Source organism: Geotrypetes seraphini, chromosome 1 (genome assembly GCF_902459505.1).
Source record: "Geotrypetes seraphini chromosome 1, aGeoSer1.1, whole genome shotgun sequence".
Classification (NCBI taxonomy): Eukaryota; Metazoa; Chordata; class Amphibia; order Gymnophiona; family Dermophiidae; genus Geotrypetes; species Geotrypetes seraphini.
Genome location: NC_047084.1, coordinates 113,733,641 through 113,753,268, shown reverse-complemented (window position 1 = coordinate 113,753,268; position 19,628 = coordinate 113,733,641). Strand labels below are relative to the sequence as shown.

Here is a 19,628-nt window from a genome sequence, read left to right as displayed (position 1 = left end):
CTTTTTTTGGCTGCCTCCACACATTGAACAGAAGGTTTTAGCGTATTGTCTACAATGATATCCAGAACTTTTTCTTGGGCACTAATCCTCAAGATGGACCCTAGCATCTGGAAACTATGGTTAGGGTTATTCTTTCCAATGTGTATCACTTCACTATTGTCCACATTAAATTTCATCTGCCTTTTGGATGCCCAGTCTTCTAATTTCCTAAGGTCTGCCTGCAGTTTTTCAGTCTGCGGGTGTTTTAACAACTTTGAGCAGTTTAGTGTCATCTGCAAATTTAATCAACTCACTCATCGTCCTAATTTCCAGATCATTTATAAATAAGTTAAATAGCACCGGTCCCAGTACAGATCTCTGTGGCACTTCACTATTTACTCTCCTTCATTGAGAAAAATGGCCATTTAAGCCTACCTTCTATTTTCTGTCAGATAACCACTTCCTAATCTACAGTTCAGTGGATGTTGCATATCCTATTCCTCCTCAGAATGCTATACACAGAGCTGGCACCAATAAGAAGGTTACCCAAAAAGACAAAGTGGGAAAAACACTTGTAAAATTGTGCTGCTGATTAAGAAAAAAAACTAAAACCAAAAACCACCAGCAAGTAACTTTTAAAGTGCAAAAATTGTTATTAGATCATTGTAAATGTGTGCTCAGAGGTACATTACCGTATTTTCGCGGATATAACGCGCACCATTGTAAAACGCGCACAGGGGTATAGCGCGCAGAAATCACGATGATATGTACAAAAACTTTTCTATACCGCGCTCAGGCATATAACGCGCATGCTGCCCGACTCTCCTCTGGCCACCCCGACTCTCCTTTCGCCCTCCCCGACTCTCCTCTGGTTGCCCCGACTCACCCTGACTTTCGGTGCACTGCCCCGACTCTCCTCTGGTTGCCCCGACTCACCGTTCACCCGCCCTGACTTTCGGTGCACCGCCCCGCCTCTCCGTGCCTGTCCCCCTTGAAGTCCTGTCCCCCCTTGAAGGTCTGCCTGTCCCCCCTTGAAGGTCTGCCTGTCCCCCCTTGAAATCCTGTCCCCCTTGAAGGTCTGCCTGTCCCCCTTGAAGATCTGCCTGTCCCCCCTTGAAGGTCTGCCTGTCCCCCCTTGAAGTCCTGTCCCCCTTGAAGGTCTGCCTGTCCCCCTTGAAGGTCTGCCTGTCCCCCCTTGAAGTCCTGTCCCCATCCTGAAAGCCTGATGCCCCCCCTCGACGTCCGATTCTTCTCCCCCCTCGGCAGGACCACTCGCACCCCCACCCCGAAGGACCGCCGACTCCCCGACAATATTGGGCCAGGAGGGAGCCCAAATCCTCCTGGCCACGGCGACCCCCTAACCCCACCCCGCACTACATTACGGGCAGGAGGGATCCCAGGCCCTCCTGCCCTCGACGCAAACCCCCTCCCCCCAACGACCCCCCCCCCCCAAGAACCCCGCCCGTCCCCCAGCCGACCCGCGACCCCCCTGGCCGACCCCCACGACACCCCCACCCGCCTTCCCCGTACTTTGTGTAGTTGGGCCAGAAGGGAGCCCAAACCCTCCTGGCCACGGCGACCCCCTAACCCCACCCCGCACTACATTACGGGCAGGAGGGATCCCAGGCCCTCCTGCCCTCGACGCAAACCCCCCTCCCTCCAACGACCGCCCCCCCCCAAGAACCTCCGACCGACCCGCGACCCCCCGGGCCGGCCCCCCCACCCCCCTTCCCCGTACCTTTGGAAGTTGGCCGGACAGACGGGAGCCAAACCCGCCAGTCCGGCAGGCAGCCAACGAAGGAATGAGGCCGGATTGGCCCATCCGTCCTAAAGCTCCGCCTACTGGTGGGGCCTAAGGCGCGTGGGCCAATCAGAATAGGCCCTGGAGCCTTAGGTCCCACCTGGGGGCGCGGCCTGAGACACATGGTCGGGTTTGGCCCATGTGCCTCAGGCCGCGCCCCCAGGTGGGACTTAAGGCTCCAGGGCCTATTCTGATTGGCCCACGCGCCTTAGGCCCCACCAGTAGGCGGAGCTTTAGGACGGATGGGCCAATCCGGCCTCATTCCTTCGTTGGCTGCCTGCCGGACAGGCGGGTTTGGCTCCCGTCTGTCCGGCCAACTTCCAAAGGTACGGGGAAGGGGGGTGGGGGGTCGGCCAGGGGGGTCGCGGGTCGGTCGGAGGTTCTTGGGGGGGGACGGTCGTTGGAGGGAGGGGGGTTTGCGTCGAGGGCAGGAGGGCCTGGGATCCCTCCTGCCCGTAATGTAGTGCGGGGTGGGGTTAGGGGGTCGCCGTGGCCAGGAGGGTTTGGGCTCCCTTCTGGCCCAACTACACAAAGGTACGGGGAAGGCGGGTGGGGGTGTCGTGGGGGTCGGCCAGGGGGGTCGCGGGTCGGCTGAGGGACGGGCGGAGGTTCTTGGGGGGGGCGGTCGTTGGGGGGGGGGGGTTTGCGTCGAGGGCAGGAGGGCCTGGGATCCCTCCTGCCCGTAATGTAGTGCGGGGTGGGGTTAGGGGGTCGCCGTGGCCAGGAGGGTTTGGGCTCCCTCCTGGCCCGATATTGTTGGGGAGTCGGCGGTCCTTCGGGGTGAGGGTGCGAGTGGTCCTGCCGGGGGGGGGATGTATCGGACGTCGGGGAGTCGGCCGGGCAAGAGGGCTTGGGCTCCCTCTTGCTCCGATCGTGGATGCGGGTGCGGGTGGGAGCGCGTGCGAGCGGTCGTTCGGGGTGGGGGTGCGAGCGGTCCTGCTGGGGGGGTGAATCGGGCGTCGGGCGGGGTGGGAACTATGTTTAAAAACTTTTGTATACCGCGCTCAGGCATATAACGCGCGAGGGGTATGCGCGGTACGTAAAATCACGTATAACGCGCGCGTTATATCCGCGAAAATACGGTATATATGAGAGATCAAAGGTAGGGTCAAGCCCCACTATAATGTAACTCTGTCATTGCATAGAGAAAATAAATATTGTTCTAATCTTGTAACTTGACATGCGCTCAAACAGCTATATAAAGTACTTATCTTGTTGAGCAGTTCTGGGTTCTGATATGTTTCTCCGTGAGCTGCCTCTTAGAAGATGTATTACAAAACTGCAAATAATGTGGCCTCTAACACAAAAACAATAAAACTCAAATTAGAATCAAGCAGTATTTAAAAAAAAAAAAAAATTAAAAAAAAATACAGTCAACATACTCTTGGCGACTAGTAGAGGGAACCTCATTGTTAAGTGACTTCAGAACGCCATCTGTCTGGATCATTTAAAGGAAAACTGAAATGTCATAAAATTCACGGGAAAGATAAATCCAAAAAACCCACCACTTGACCTCATGATGTACAACAATCTAATAACAATTTTTGCACTTTAAAGTTGCTTGCTGTAGGTTTGTTTTCTTACCAATAAGAAGGTGCCACTACTTTATGTCATTTTCTGGTACATGTTTGTCCGCATTCTCAGAGCCTCTGTAGGGGTTTTCTTCTTGTGGCTTCCTTTCTTTAGCAGTTCAGTTTGTACATTCTATGGTTCAGTCTTTTTTAGTGATATGATTTCCATATTCTTTGTAATCAATGAAAGGAATTAAATCTGTGTTTTAATCTGATGTGTTTCCCTTTTCTGACATTTTGCTTCCACCCTAATGAGGACACTGCTTTGCTATATTCCATTTGTTCTGGTCTGGTATGGATGAAGAGGAAGGAAAATTGTCTTAACTGATGATTCCTATCAGACCAATCCAGAAAGCTTCCCTGTCTTGTATGCTTGTTTAAAGATGCCATATCGTCGATTTTTCCATTTCCTCACCTTAGATAATGCACATCTCCTGACTCTGTGAAATATCTGTATGTCACTTGTTTATAAGTCTTACTATAAGCTCTGGCTAAGGCTGACGTGGCCTCATTCCATATCCTTAGCTTGGATGTCACACGTCTTCTGATTCAGAGAAATGTCTCTGTCAGATGGTCTTAGTAGCTATGGAGTTTCCAATATTCTTTGTTCTTACAGTTATTGAGCACCATTGCTTGAACATTTCAGACTGCTCTGTACCCTTAAGGTATAGTTTACCTGCAACTACTTTTTTCCTCTCTCTTTTTCTGGTGGATGGACATGACCCATTTGTTCTGGATTGGCTTAGTAGGACTAGAGGAAAAAGAACTGAAGTGAGCCATTTTTGCATATTACCTGTACAAAATGCCTAATACATGTGTGTCCAGATAGGATGAGTATATAAAGGCTATAAACTGTTAATTCTTCTTTTAAAGTAGAATAAAAAGGTGACCTTAGTTTTACTAGCTAGAATGAATTTGGGCAGTAGTAGCAATGAAAACATCTATATTGATTTTCACGTGGATTCTAATTTTGCAGCAGAACTAATGCTATGTGTTTGTGGAGAGCCTACCTGAAAGGTTTTCCTTACGTCAGTGTTGTAAACCTCAACGATTACTGACAAGTAGGCAGAAACTAGACCAAAATATGCAAAAGATGCAGTTTAGATAAAATGAATTAAATAATAACTTTTGATTTATAGGAAGGTCCAGGGGAGTGGGCAGCATTAGAAGCAGAAGCCTTGATGAAGGATGATGAGATATATGGAACCAAGAACCCAACACTTCATAAGATTTTACTAGATGCAAGATTTGAGTTGCCTTTTGGTGAGTATGAATTTTAATTTTAACCCAGAAATATTTTATTTCAGTTTTCACTTGCTACCTGATCTATAATGCTTCATAATGAGGTAAAGAAAAATAGCACAGTGAGGACAATGAGAAATTAAGAACAGGGATAAGTAAACTGAAAGAAGTAGCATTTGAGTTTAGAACTGGAAATAGATTTTAGCTAATTAGTTTTGGACATAATATGGCAAAGTATTCCAGAAAATGTTGTTCCAGAAGTCTGGTTCTTGGAGGACAAGCAGTCTATATTATCCTCATGTGTGAGTGATTATCAACTTAGCCCCAGTGCAGATGCTAAGTGTAATATTTCTTTAAAAGCTCGAGGCAGTGCCTTCAGCACATATGCCTGGGGTGCTTTCCCACCTGACTTGGGAGCACAGGACCAGCAGTATATTTTTCATCTTTAGTGAGGGGAAGACATGTCTGTAGTGGGTTCAAGTTTAAAATTGGTTATACTGCCTAATCAGACTTTGAGGCAGTTTACATAGTTTAAAAAAAAAAAAAAAAAGGGAAACAAAAGTACAGTGGAACCTTGGTTTATGAGCATAATTCATTCCAGAAGCATGCTCGTAAACCAAATTACTCGTATATCAAAGCGAGTTTTCCCATAGGAAGTAAGGGAAACTCGCTTGATACGTTCCCACCCACCCCTAACCCCTGAGACCAGCAGCGCTGCTCCACTCCCCGAGAATCGGCATCGCTTCCCACACTCGAACGCCCCCCTCCGCCCGAACAACACTCAGCCTTACCCCATCTGGCACCGGCACGCAGCCCACAGGACGTGCTGGTGCTGGTGAAAAGTTCCTGCCTCTTGCCTGGGCCTTGAGCATCTGCGATACAAGATTTGCGAGAATGTTTGCTCGTCTTGCAAAACACTCGCAAACCTCGTTACTCACAAACTAAGGTTTGACTGTATATGTAATTAATGGGACAGGACACATATAGTAATGGAACACAATAAACCACAAACAGGATTGAGATAATAAGAATAATGCAGATGAACTACATTATTTAAAGAAAAAAGAAGAGGTAGGGAAGAACAAGGGGGAGGGAAAACATAATAACCGGCAGTAATGCAGGTCTAAAATGCATGTAAAACATCCTTAAAAGGACGATCATAGTCAAATGTATCTTTGAACAGGAAAGTTGGTCTTGAAAATGTCTTCTCTTAGGTGATTAGGAGCTGAGTTCCAGGGCATATGGGCAGTTACAGAGAAGATATTAGTTCACATGGTGTTGATATGTTTTAATGATGGGTTCGAAAGCAAGTTTTGAGTAAATGATTGGAGGGATCATTGAGGTGAATAAGGAATTAAGAGCTTATTGATGAATTCTGATTGGCCGCTAGTTCTAGTTTTGAAAGTTAATAACATAATAAGAACATAAGAAGTTGCCTCCTCTGAGTCAGACCAGAGGTCCATCTCACCCAGCTGTCTGCTCCCGCGGCGGCCCATCAGGCCTATTGCCTGAGCAGTGGTCCCTGACTATTTCTTTAACCTACCTCTACTTCTATACTAGTCGATACTCCACTGGTAATCAGTGGGCGTTGATCAGAAGGGAGTAACGTCAAATTTTCTTGTGTGGGTGATAATTTTTATTGAGGTATTCTGTACAATTTATAATCGTCTAATTTCTTTTTTGTTTATTCCTTTATATAAGGCATTACTGTAGTTGTATGTGATAGTGATGCTCTTCCCAAGTAGGATTTTTCTTTCTATTGCCTTCGGGCATTTAAATTTACCTCTCCCTGAAAGGGGCTATAGCTGAACTGCTTCAACTAATAGCCAATCTGTCGATCAAATCGGGAAGAATTCCGGAAGACTGGAAAGTGACGAATGTTATGCTAATCTTCAAGAAAGGTTCGAGGAGAGATCCAAGAAACTACAGACGGTGAGTCTGACCTCAGTACCGGGAAAGATGGTAGAGGCGCTGATAAAGGACTACATCATTGATCACCTTGACAGACACAATCTGATGAGGACCAGCCAGCACGGCTTCAGCAAAGGAAGATCTTGCTTGACGAACTTGCTGCACTTCTTCGAGGGAGAAAACAGGCAGATAGACAAGGGTGACCCGGTCAACATCATATATCTGGATTTTTGGAAGGTGTTTGACAAGGTTCCGTATGAACGACTACTTTGAAAAATTGGATTAAAAACTGGCTGGTGGATAGGAAACAGAGTGGGGGTAAATGGACAATACTTGGACTGGAAAAGCGTCACGAGTGGAGTGCCGCAGGGTTCGGTGCTTGGACCCATGCTCTTCAACATATTTATAAATGACCTGGAAATTGGTACGATGAGTGAGGTGATTAAATTTGCAGATGATACGAAGTTATTCAGAGTAGTGAAGACACAGGAGGATTGCGAAGACCTGCAACGGGACATAAACACGCTCAAGAAATGGGCCGCTACATGGCAAATGAGTTTTAACGTGGATAAGTGTAAGGTGATGCATGTCGGTAACAAAAATCTTATACACGAATACAGGATGTCCAGTGCAGTACTTGGAGAGACCCCCCAGGAAAGAGACTTGGGAGTACTGGACGACCAGTCAATGAAGCCTTCCGCGCAATGTATGGCAGCGGCGAAAATAGCGAACAGAATGCTAGGAATGATTAAGAAGGGTATCACAAACAGATCGGAGAAGGTTATCATGCTGCTGTACTGGACCATGGTACGCTCTCACCCGGAATACTGCGTCTAGGACACAGAACTACTCAAGAGTCCAGAGAAGAGCGACTAAAATGGTTAAGGGGCTGGAGGAGTTGCCGTACAGTGAAAGATTAGAGAAACTGGGCCTCTTCTCCCTTGAAAAGAGGATACTGAGAGGGGACATGATCTAAACATTCAAGATAATGAAGGGAATAGACTTAGTAGATAAAGACAGGTTGTTCACCCTCTCCAAGGTAGAGAGAAAGAGAGGGCACTCTCTAAAGTTAAAAGGGGATAGATTCCATACAAATGTAAGGAAGTTCTTCTTCACCCAGAGAGTGGTGGAAAACTGGAATGCTCTTCCAGAAGCTGTTATAGGGGAAAACACCCTCCACGGATTGAAGACAAAGTTAGACAAGTTCCTGCTGAACCAGAACGTATGCAGGTAAGGCTAGTCCCAGTTAGGGCATTGGTCTTTGACCTAAGGGCTGCCGCATGAGTGGACTGCTGGGCACGATGGACCACTGGTCTGACCCAGCAGCGACAATTCTTATGTTCTTATCTTCTTATTCAAATTTGATATACATCCAAATCTTTTAACATAGTTCTTGTTGGTTTATATAAACGCTAAATATGTATATTAAAATAAAATATGTTCTTTTTGTGCACTTGATGTAAGCTTGAAAAAGAATAAAGAAATTAAAAAAAAAAAAAGATAGGAAAGTACACAGAAAACAAACACATTAGATTACAATTCAAAATTTAAACTACATTGTGTATCCTATTGTATCCACCATCAAAATATTTGGCGTTCATTTGGCCTGGAATTTATCTATGATTAATCAAGTTGATGCATACTTTGATGATAAGTCCTTTAGATTATTACTACTACTATTGGTTCAGTCCTTTGTTTTATGTACTCTGAACTATTACAATATTGTTCATCTGGCTCAGGGGTGCCCAACGCGTCGATCGCGATCGACCAGTAGCTCAGGAAGGCAACGCGAGTCGATCGCGGAGCCTATCCCGGGCTCTGTGATAGACTCGTGTTGCCGTCCTGATCTACGGGCCGATCAGCCTTCCTCTCCAGTGTTCTTTCTCCCTAGGGCCTTTTAGCTGGGCGATCCGCCCAGCTGTCATCTGCCGCTGCTGAACAAAAAACCGGCTTGGAGACTTCAGCCCGTAGCGAACTTATGCTCCGGGCTCTAACGTGTGCGTGCCGGCTTCTCTTCTCTTCCCTCCGAAACCGGAAGTTATGTCCGGGGGGGGGGGGGGGGAGGGAGAAGGGAAGCCGGCGCGCACATGTTGAGAGCCCTGAAGCAAGCGTTCGCTATGGGCTAATGCGGGAGACAAGCATTTGTTCTTCTTCCTGCCGGGTCCTGCCTACTTTCTGTTTCCGCGAAGGCAGGACCCGGCAGCATTTCCCCTAATAGGTCGATCGCGATCTTGGGCTGATCAGCCTTCCTCTTCCCGATGGCAGAATTGACGTCGGGGAGAGGAATGCTGGTTGGCCGAAGCAGGAAGAGCTTGGGGCCTGTTATTGGTGGCGTTTGGGTCCTGGTCCCCGATGGTAATGGCAGTGGCAGTGACTTGGGGGAGGGCAGGGAGAAAGAAAGAAAAAGGGCAGGCAGGGGGACAGAAGGAAAGAAGAGAAACAGAAAAAAATGAAAGGGAGGCAGAGAGAAAGAAAGGGCAGGGAAGAGGAAGGAAAAGTTGGGGGAAGGAATAAGGTCTGGAGGAGAGGAAGCATACAGGCTAAAAGAAGGGAAGAAAGTGCACAGTCAGAAGAAGAAAGTGCAACCATGAAATCACCAGACAAGGTAGGAAAAATGATTTTATTTTAAATTTAGTGATCAAAATGTGTCTGAATTTATATCTGCTGTCTATATTTTACACTAAGGTCCCCTTTTACTAAACCGCAATAGAGGTTTTTAGCGCAGGGAGCCTAGGAGTGTCGAGAGCAGCGCTGGGCATTCAGCGCAGCTCCCTGCACTAAAAACTGCTAACGTGGTTTAGTAAAAAGGGAGGGAGTATATTTGTCTATTTTTGTATGGTTGTTACTGAAGTGATAGTGCATAGAGTCATCTGCTTTGACCTCTTTGAAAACCCTGGAATAGGAATGATGATTAACATTTTCTATGCGTACAGTGTGCGTTGTGTTTTTTTAAAATTTTATTGTTGGTAGATCATTGTGACTTGGTCATTTAAAAAGTAGCTCGCAAGCCCAAAAAGTGTGGGCACCCCTGATCTGGCTGGTAACCAGAAAATTTTGGCTCAAAGAAAAGTGACTATGATGATAAAGGGGATGGAACATCTCTTTTATGAGGAAAGACAAAAAAGATTAGGGCTCTTCAGCTTGGAAAAGAGACGGCTGAGGGGAGATATGATTGAAGTCTACAAAATCCTGACTGAAGTAGAAAGGGTGATAATTTGGTATGACTTTAGCCTATTTAGTAGATCAATTCATTTTCTCTCATCACAGATGTTCTACTCTAATAGCTACACTTTTTTGATTTTCTATCGCCCAAAGGCTGCAGCTATTTGGGATGCAGACTTTTGTCAGGGTTTTGTTTTTTAATATTCTTTATTCATTTTTTCATCTAACAAGTGCAACAAATATTAACAGTTAAAACTTATACAATATCACTTGAGTATCTATTCTTAGTAATTCCTCCCTCCCAACCCTATTCTTACACATGTGATTACATATATATATTGTTCTTTATTAATCCAACCCATTAATTTATAATTAAACTTCCTTCCACCCTCCTTCCCTGTACAATTATATCAGCTTGGGAAAAATGATTATTCATTTATTAAAATATTCTATTAATGGTCTCCAAACCTCCTGAAATTTATTAAAATTTCCTTTCTGCAACGCTAACATTTTTTCCATCTTATACATATGACACTGGCTCTATCCTATGATACTATTTTATTTGGAATATCAATGAGGAAAACAAGTCAAATTTCTGCAAATAATAATAAATTATTACTTATTGTAACAGGAGTTGCCATTCAGCAGATTATGTTTAATTGGAAAAACTGGAATAGATTAAATTACAGATTTTGGTGTTGGTTATTTACTTATTTATTTTTTTTTACATCTATATCATATCAAACCTTAGAAATGGTTAAAGACTTATTTAGGAAATTTTTGAAAGAATGAATTTTTATTTCATTCTGTGTTTGTAGCAGTTTTCCATTTTGTTAAACAGCAGGGTAATGCGTTATACAAATGTTTGTTACAGAAGACATCCATTCAAAATTTTCTTAAACAGTCACTCCCCCCACCTCTATACCCTACACAAACTTTCCCAGTCATAACTTGGATGACAGCATTGTTGAACTAACACTGTATATCTCTAAAAGCTTGGATTCTAATGCACAATTCGTCAAATCTATCTGTATTTAACATATTGTAAATTATCCTTACTTTATTCCTTCTCAATTGTGCATTGTGTCCTACCTTCAAGAGACTCTTCCTTCCTATACTGACATGCATAAAAAAGGGCTCGGGACTGAGTGAGAATTATTGGAAAAAGGACCTAAGGACGCAATGCAGGGGCCCAGGGCACAAAGGAAATTAGCAAGCAGGATTAACAGAGAACAACGGGAGCCAGAGGGGCAACCAAAAATGTGGAAACAAGCTGAGGACGAAACAGACACACCACAGGAGGAGGATGACCGAGGCGAGGCTCGGGGACTGGCAACCCATGAGGGGGATGGCATGAGTGCCAAACCACGAGGAAAACCAGCAGGGAAGGCAAACAACCAGGACTTACATTGCCTATATACTAATGCTAGGAGCCTAAGGGCCAAAATGGGAGAGCTGGAAGTCATAGCCAGCAAGAAGGACCTAGACATAATTGGAATCACAGAAACGTGGTGGACTGATGACAATAAATGGGATGTGGCCATACCAGGGTACAAACTCTACAGGAGAGACAGGACACACAAAAAGGGTGGAGGAATAGCACTATATATAAAAGACTCCATACCCTCAACCAGGAAGGAAACAACAGTAAGGGCAGATGGCTTGGAATCACTATGGGTTAAAACTCCTGAAAGATCCCTGTTCAGTGCTTTTATTCAGTGTATAATAATGCAATGCTTTAAGTTCAATGCAGATAACAGTGCAAACATTGCGACATCACTGTCATTACATGTAATATGGTGTTTAATATTTACTACTTTGTTTGGAAGCTTATTTACTGAGTATTAGTAGTAGTATTGTATGTTTTATTTTGTTTTATTGAGCTTCATTGGTCTATCTGATATTGTATTTTACTTTGAGTACCATTGAATGTACTTTTTAAAATTATTATTCTGTTGCAGACCTTTCGGGAACCCAAAATATCAAGTCTGAGAATAAATAAATATATGAACTAAACAAAAAGCATTATAGCTTTTCAAATTCATTTTTGTTTTTAGTAAGTTTGTATATTTGCTAGAAGATGACTGATCTTTTGTTACATCTGTAGATATCCCTGAAGAGGAAGCTAGGTATTGGACCAAAAAATTGGGACATATAAATGCAATGGGAGACAGTGAGGAGGTAAGTACAGTATATTTATTTTAACAGAAATAAAAGCAGTTGAAAGGTTTGGCACTAGATTTTAAAATAATGTTATGGATGTTGCAGTATTTTGTTTAGTATCCAGATACGTTCAGTAAAGAAGCTTGTATTCTACTTCAACCAGAGGGCAGATTTGAACAACCCCTTTATAGTGGTACTCATGCATTTATCTGCATGTATCACTTTGAAAATGGTCCTTTTTGAAATGAGACTGAAATATCCTGATAACAGCTCTGTTGGTTTTGTCAGTGCACTTAGATACTGCTGCAAAAATGGTAAATAATAGTAATAGAGATGAGTTTTTAAGATGTTAGTTTGGAGAAATAAATTACCATTGTGCTGCTTGAAAATATATTAGAACTAGACTAGTAGTTCCAAGAAGTGTCTCTTGACATGTTACAACCAGGTAGATTTTCAAGATATCCAAAATGAATGTGCATTAAGTAGATTTATATATACCAGATTCCCCATATATGCAAAATTTATTGCAAGTATATTTATGAATATCCTAAAAACCAACTGTTTGGCTTACCAGCAGTCTGATGATCAGAAGTCCTGCGCTGTTCTGGATAGCACAGAATAGCACAGGAGCAGTGCTGAAAAATAACTTCCCTAGCAACAGCAGCAGATGAATCCAGAGACCAATGGGATAGCACACATCTACCAGCAGGTGGAGATAGAGAAACTGATTAACAGGTGGTCCCATTGGCTGGCACTCCTCCTGTTTCTCCAGTATTCTCTATCTCCCAGCAGGAAATGGTCGCTATTCAACTAGCTCCTGAATTCTGGCTGTGACTGGAACTTTATTTTCTCCTGTTGAGGTTTCTCTTCAGTGAGACTGCCATTTTGTTTCTCCTGTTGAGGTTTCTCTTCAGTGAGACTGCCATTTTGTTTCTCCTGTTGAGATTTTCTCTTCAGTGAGACAGGGATGTCCGGCTGAAAGGTGCCGACTTTAGGGGTTACACCTGGGCCCCCCCCAGGTCCCTGCCTCACCCTCCCTCCACTGCTAGAGGGTCTGACTGGGTCTCAATTTTTTCTTCTTTCCCTTCTCTGTTTAAAAAAAAAAAAAGAGACCACAGTTGCTACATTCTGCCCTGCTCTTGCTGTACTACTAGCTATAACTGGCTTCAACCGGCCCTAACAACAAGCTTGTGAGTATGTCTCTGTTTTTTAATGTTGGTTGAACTTCAGGTTCTGTTTGGGAGTCTTAGTAATGTGGGTTCGGTCAACGTATGTTTAAGGAATGGATATTTTATTGAGGCTACGTTTTATGACTAGAAATCCATGGAGGGAGCCGGGACTTCCCGCCCTTTGCATGCCCGCACTTGGTTTCCTTGTTGGTTACAGCGCGGTAGTAGCAGTGCGATTTTATGCTCGCACTTGTTCTCATTGTTGGGTTTCAGTGCAGCAGTAGTTGTCCTGTTTATTCCTAGGCTCTCTTTCATCGGTGTTTGTCACGGCCATGTGCAGCTGATTGTGCAGGTGCCGGTGCCGGTTTATAGCAGCGCGCATGAGATGGGACATGTTTTTTCCGGTGCTGTGGGCCGTTCTTCTGGTTATTCCCTGAGTCTGAGTAAATTTTGCGGGGCTTGAATCTGACTATGTTTCTAGGAGCGTTGATGCAGCGGCCACGTGTCAGCGAGAATCAGGCTTGCGCTTGGGTTTCCGGCGATGGCAGGAGAGCTGCAGCATTCCGGTAGTTTGTTTCCAGCTGACTTTGGTAAGGGTATGCCTTTCCGATTCAGACAAGTTGTATGTGTTTCACCAGCTTTGGGACAAGCTTGGGCAGATTTATATGTCTATGTCTGTGTTCCTGCTGTACTCCCTTGAAGGAAGTTGCTTGTTTAATCGGACTCTGGGGTTAGCACTCAAGGGGTTTACCAGAGAGACTCTGACCTGTGCTAGGTCACCCAGTCTCGGTTTGTCTCTGGACTGGGGCGACATACGGCACTCACGGCACGGTGAGATCAGCAGTAAGATAGTGCCCTGTATTTCACACAGGTATCTCATTGTCTCTCTTGGGCTCTCTGCAAATTGAGCCTTTGTCAGTTGGTAACTGTCCTTATTTGGGCCTCTGTGCTGAGCTGCATGTGTTTAGTAGTGGCACAGGATATATATGCCTAAAGGTAGTACAAACAGTTTCCAAGTTCGGGCTGTCTCTATGGGCATAATGACACTGCGCATCTTCCTGTGGCCAGGACTCTCTTTCTCTATTTCTGAGGGGGCTTGGACTTCAGATTTCCATACTTATCATGCTGGTTTCTCCTGTCGCCATTTTCTCATGGCACATGCTAGACGGGCCCCCCGACTAGACAGAAAGGGCTGTACAGCTCCTTTTAACCAGGAGCCAGTTACCTATTCTATCAAACCTGCGGAGGATCACATGCTGTGTAGCTGTTAGCCTCATCCCTGAAGCTCTCATTAGTGATGTGAGCTTTGTCTGATACCTGTAAGGATGCTGTTGTTTTCCACGGGGCGGTAGATGCAGCATCTTGATTGAGTCTAGTACGTATTCCCTTTAAAGGACATACGTATTTCGCTCATGTCGCATGGAGTTAGTACTGTTTTCATGGTTCCAGTATATTCCTCTTTACATTGTTATTACAAAGTTGTTGTTGTTATTATTATTATTATTATTGTGAAACTTGATTTTTCCTAGGAGAATCTTCTTGCAGATCCTACAGTTCTCATCCTGCCATTCCCTGACCTTCTGCATTTCATTCTGAGGGGATCTTGACTTTTCCAATGACTCTTCAGGCTTTCTCATGAGGGAGAAGACGCTATAATGTCAGGTCAGGGGGCTGTGAAGATTTTTCAGGATGCTTGCAACTTTGCATCCTCCTCAGGTTTCCAGTTCGTTCTTGGAGTCTCTATGTTTTGTGTTTCCCTTTTCAGTGTTACTGGTCCTCAGGGCAGTTCTTGTAGTTCTTCGGGAACTAAGGGACGTTGTTCCACTTACTGCATGGTGCCCAAGACGGGGGCATTGGGCTGGCTGGATCCCATTCTGCTGAATTAGTTTCTCAGGGTTACACATTTCTGCTGAAAAACTGGAAGAATATTTACATTTTCCCTATGGACTCCGAATCGGCACTAGGTTGCTTGCCTCTCTTTGAGTAGCGCTTTCGGTTTTAGCACATGCCATTTCACCTACCCAAGGCTTCAAGAACATTTTAGAAAATGTGGGCAGTGGAACCGTTTTGGCGCTACCAGGTGATTCACCTAATTTCTTCTTGACTTGACTGCTTGAATCGGACGTCTTCCAGTCGGGCCATTTGACTGACATGAAAAGGGTGGTTTCTTTTCCTCAGTTCTTTGGATGTGAATCTTCGAATTTGCACAGCGCTCTTTTCTCCTGTACTATTTATAGGTATATCGGGGAGATGTTTTTATTCATATAGGAGAGAAATGTGTTTCTTCCCAGAGACTAGAGCGATGGGTCACAGTCTCAGGTTTGCATTCTTCTTTGGTCACCATGACCCAGAGTATGGGATTCTGTACAGGTTATAGGATCCATGTTGCTGACTCCACTGGGAACTTCGGCTTGCTTTCCCATTATAACGCTACAGCAGTCGCTTTTGTTCCAGTGGTTCCCGGTATCTCAGGGCTCCAATTATTTGGTAGGCTCCTCATGCATCGCTCTGTATGATTTGGTGGCTCAGCGAGATTTCTCTTTTCAAAGGCATGCCTCGGTCTTTGCTGGACTAGCTCATGGCCACCAAACATCCCGGGCTGTCGGGTTGAGGGGCTCGGTGCCTTCCATCCTCAGCTCCAGGAGTCTGGTCTTAAGAGGCGACTCAGTACTTGTTCATTCTTCTACTCTTGAGCATGGTCAGACTACCTTTCTGGAGCTTCAGACCATTCTTCCGGAATGCCGCTGAGGGTCCTTTCAGTCAGTATTATGATGAGGGTATTTCTCTACAGCTTGGGCAGTAGGTGATGTACTCAGTTGCCAGGTACAGTTGTTGTTCTACTTCAGTGGGTGGACCCTCATCTTCCTCTTCTGTTGACAGATCATTTTAAGGGTCAGGAAAAGAGTTTGGATAGACTTTCTCTCCGCGAAATCTGAGCATGGCCCATTTATTGTATGTTATAGTGTACAGCACTGTGTACGCTCTAGAAAGTGTAAACGTTAGTAATAGTGAAATCTTCTACATCCTGGATATTGGGAATTTTGGCTCAGACATTCCAGCTCTTTTTATGGACGTGAGATCTCCTGGAACTAGACCTCATGGCCTCGTCTCAAAATTCAATGCTTCCTAGCTTCTTCGGCGGGCACAGGGAGTGGGAGTTAGAGGGGGTAACAGCGTGGCTTCTTTCTCACCTCTGGTTTCTCTTTTTCAGTGTTTTCCCCTGGCTGGTGATGGCTTGGATTTGCTATCTCAAGCTCGCTTTCCGGGCACAGTATTTGTAGAATCTCTTGCTTGGCTGCGCCATCCTTGCTATGCAGATCTGATGAGTCTATCGACAGCCGGACTAAGAAGTTTCCTGGTATCTCCGGATTTGCTCACCTAGGGTCCGATCAACATGGATATTTGTACTACTTTGGTATTACGACCTAGCTTTTGAGAAGTCATGACTGACATGTAAGGGTTTCTTCTCTTATCCAGGCGCTACAGACGTCTTCACCTGTGGCTTCTGCTTCCTTTTGGAGGTTTTTCCTTTCTTGGATACTTCTCAACATTTGCACCCTTCCAGAGTTCCTTTTTGGCACAGGTGTATTGCCGAGAGCTTAGCGTTCAATTCCCTTCAGCTTCAAGTGCCATTCTTAGCTTGTTACAAGGGCTAGGTATATTGCTCTTCGATTACTTCTCAGCTTCATGTAGTTCAGTTCCTAAAAGGAGTATGGTATATTTGTACACCTCTTAGAAAGCCCTGTCCAGAGTACAATCTTCAGGTACTTCTTCGCAGTTTACTGAAGGCTTCATTTCCTCCTTGTGCCATTGAACATGGGGTTTCTTGTGGTCATGGTTTCGGCTCTGCAGTTTTCCGAGTTGCAGGCCTTGTTCAGCAGGGATTCCTATTTCTGATTTCCAAAATCTGGGGTATCAATTCGGACTGTACCACAATTCTTTCTAAGGAGGTGTCATCCTTTCTTTTATGACACGCTCACTTTTCCTTCCTTCTTCCTGGGAGGAGAAATGGGGAGACGTGCTTTTATTCACTGCATTTTTTTGAAAGTGCGTAGCGTTCTCCGCGAGCATAGTTTCTAATGACTTAGTTGTTTAGATCACCTTTTTGTATTCTTCAAGGGACGCCTCAAACATATGGCGGCGTCCAAAGCCTCCATCGCTCGATGGGTCCAGGAGGACATTCTTTACGCTTGCTTGATGGCAGGGAAGCGGTTGGCGAAAGATCTTCATGACCATTCTATCAGAGTGATGGCTACTTCTTGGACTCGGTCCAGAGGTTTTTTCCTTGGAGGAGTTTTGTCTCGCAGCTACTTGGTCTTCCGAGAGTGCTTTCTCTCAGCATTACTGGTTGGATGTGGGGGCGCATGCGGTAGATGCGTTTAGTGTGTCGGTTGTTGCGGAGGCGGCGTTTGCTTCCCACCCAGATTGAGGTTTGCTTTGCTACATCCCATTGGTCTCTGGATTCATCTGCTGCTGTTGCTAGGGAAGGAAAAATTATGTTCTTACCTGTTAATGTTCTTTCCCTTAAACGCAGCAGATGAATCCAGAGCCCCACCCTTTCTGGATATTGTCTGTCATTTTTTTCTTTTGCAACCTTCGAAGTTTGTTATTATTGAGGGTTGTATTCTGTATTATTGCCTTTTGAGATTTGTTATGAGAAAGAAGTTTTTTTTTTTTTTTCCAATGCTATGCCTATTGATGGTTATGGATGCTTGGGCAAGGAGCTATACTGGAGATACAGGAGGAGTGCCAGCCAATGGGACCACCTGTTAATCAGTTTCTCTATCTCCGCCTGCTGGTAGTTGTGTGCTATCCCATTGGTCTCTGGATTCATCTGCGTCTAAGGGAAAGAAAATTAACAGGTAAGAACATAATTTTTCCTTCCTAATGTTCAGTGCTAATAACATGCAAATCATATTAGTGTTGAGCATTTAGAAGTTATTTTTTAGAACCTGCCTGGCTCATGTGCATAAGAACTGCATGGTTAGCAAAGCTCTTGTGCACATTAGAGAGTTGCGCGGGGACAGAAATCCCACCCGTCCCCGTGAGGAATCCCTCCGTCTCCACCCGTCCCCGCGAGGAATCCTTCCGTCCCCACCCGTCCCCGTGAGGAATCCCCTCCGTCCCCACCCATCCCCGTTATGAGTTCAATACCAGGCTGCTCCTTGTGACTCTGGTACCACAGTTCGATTGTCAGCCTGTCAGGACAAATAGGGAAGAGTACGATTCAGTGTACTGTAACCGCTTTAGGTGAATCTCTTTATGAAAAGGTAGTAAATAAACATAGCAACCATTTTGAGTCTCAAATTGCCATTTTGAGTCTCAAATTGCAGTGAGACTAGCAGCGAAGTACATTTGAGTGTTGACAGTACCTTTAGATGAAACTGTCATTCACTGCTTGTTAAAAAGCTTTATGCTTAAAATCTGAAACTTAAAGTCTCAGCCTCTGCTCCCAGGCTGGTCTGGATAAGCTGAATTGGTTTCCTGGAAATTAACTGCTAAAAAGTAGTGAGGAGGAAGGAGAAGGTGTGAAAAGGAATTGTAATGAACATGATGTTTGTCATGATAAATTCCTAGGAGGGATTCTAGAGTAGAAACCAAATTATCTATTCTTTTTCGTGTGTGTGTGTGTGTCCCACAAAGGAAAACTACATAGGGTTGAATACTTGAGTTGGTATAGTATGTTCCAAGAGAGAAAGAGAAGACAGAAGCCCTGAAGAGTCGAGACTGCTTCTAAGATGATTTTCATCTCCTGCATCTGCTGTCCTCTGCACCAAAGCATTTTTCTGCAAAGCAACAACTTAAATAAGTGACTGAATCTTTGAACCACATACTTTTGTGTGCACATAAAAATAAAAGACAAGACGATATAAAACAGTCTAAGATAGAAATTGGACATAACAACACTGAATTATTTTCATACTTGAAAGGAACTCCACCAGAAGTTGCATTTGTAGATTTCTGGGAAATATAATGTAAGGATAATTCTTTCAAGAACCATAGTGCAGATTCCCTTTGTAAGAGACAAGCGCAAAGTAGAAGTTTGTTGCAAGAAAATATTACATTTGCATATATACTATTCCTATTTATCACTTATCTAATGAGTTCTATTGAGTTAAGCTGATTGACTCTGTAATTCAGGTGATCTTTAGTTCCTAAAAGAAGAATGGTGTTTGTTAACCCTATTATTAATTAATCTTTAAACAGCAAGTTCACTGAAATAGAAAAAGAAAAAAAAGTTTTCAGTTCCGATGCACTCAAGCCGCGATGCTTGTCTTCTTTTCCCTACCTGACCTGCCGCAGCACACAGCCGACCGGAAGTCTTCCCGATGTCAGCGCTGACGTCGGAGGGAGGGAGGGAGGGCTTTGTTTAAGCCCTCCCTCCGACGTCAGTGCTGACATTGTGGAAGACTTCCAGTCGGCTGTGTGCTGTGGCAGGACAGGTAGGGAAAAGAAGACAAGTCTCGCGGCTTGAGTACATCAGAACCCTGCAGGATCCCTGCGACCCCAGGAGGCGTCCCCACGGGATTCCCGCGACCCTAGGGGGTGTCCCCACAGGATCCCCATAACCTGAAGGGGGAACCCGCGGGATTTCCATCGTCCCCATTCCCGTGCAGCTCTCTAGTGCAC

At 44.8% G+C, this 19,628-nt stretch overlaps 1 protein-coding gene across 6 annotated transcripts in view; it reads left to right on the top strand.

Moving 5' to 3' along the window:
- Positions 1-19,628, top strand: part of UNC13B (unc-13 homolog B) — an 837,582-nt gene that overhangs the window by 158,457 nt on the left and 659,497 nt on the right. For all 6 annotated transcript variants that reach the window (XM_033936000.1, XM_033936018.1, XM_033936037.1 and 3 more), the window contains 2 exons: positions 4,491-4,614; positions 11,774-11,847. In XM_033936000.1, coding sequence (XP_033791891.1) covers positions 4,491-4,614; positions 11,774-11,847 — 198 coding nt within the window. The remainder of the gene's footprint in view (positions 1-4,490; positions 4,615-11,773; positions 11,848-19,628) is intronic.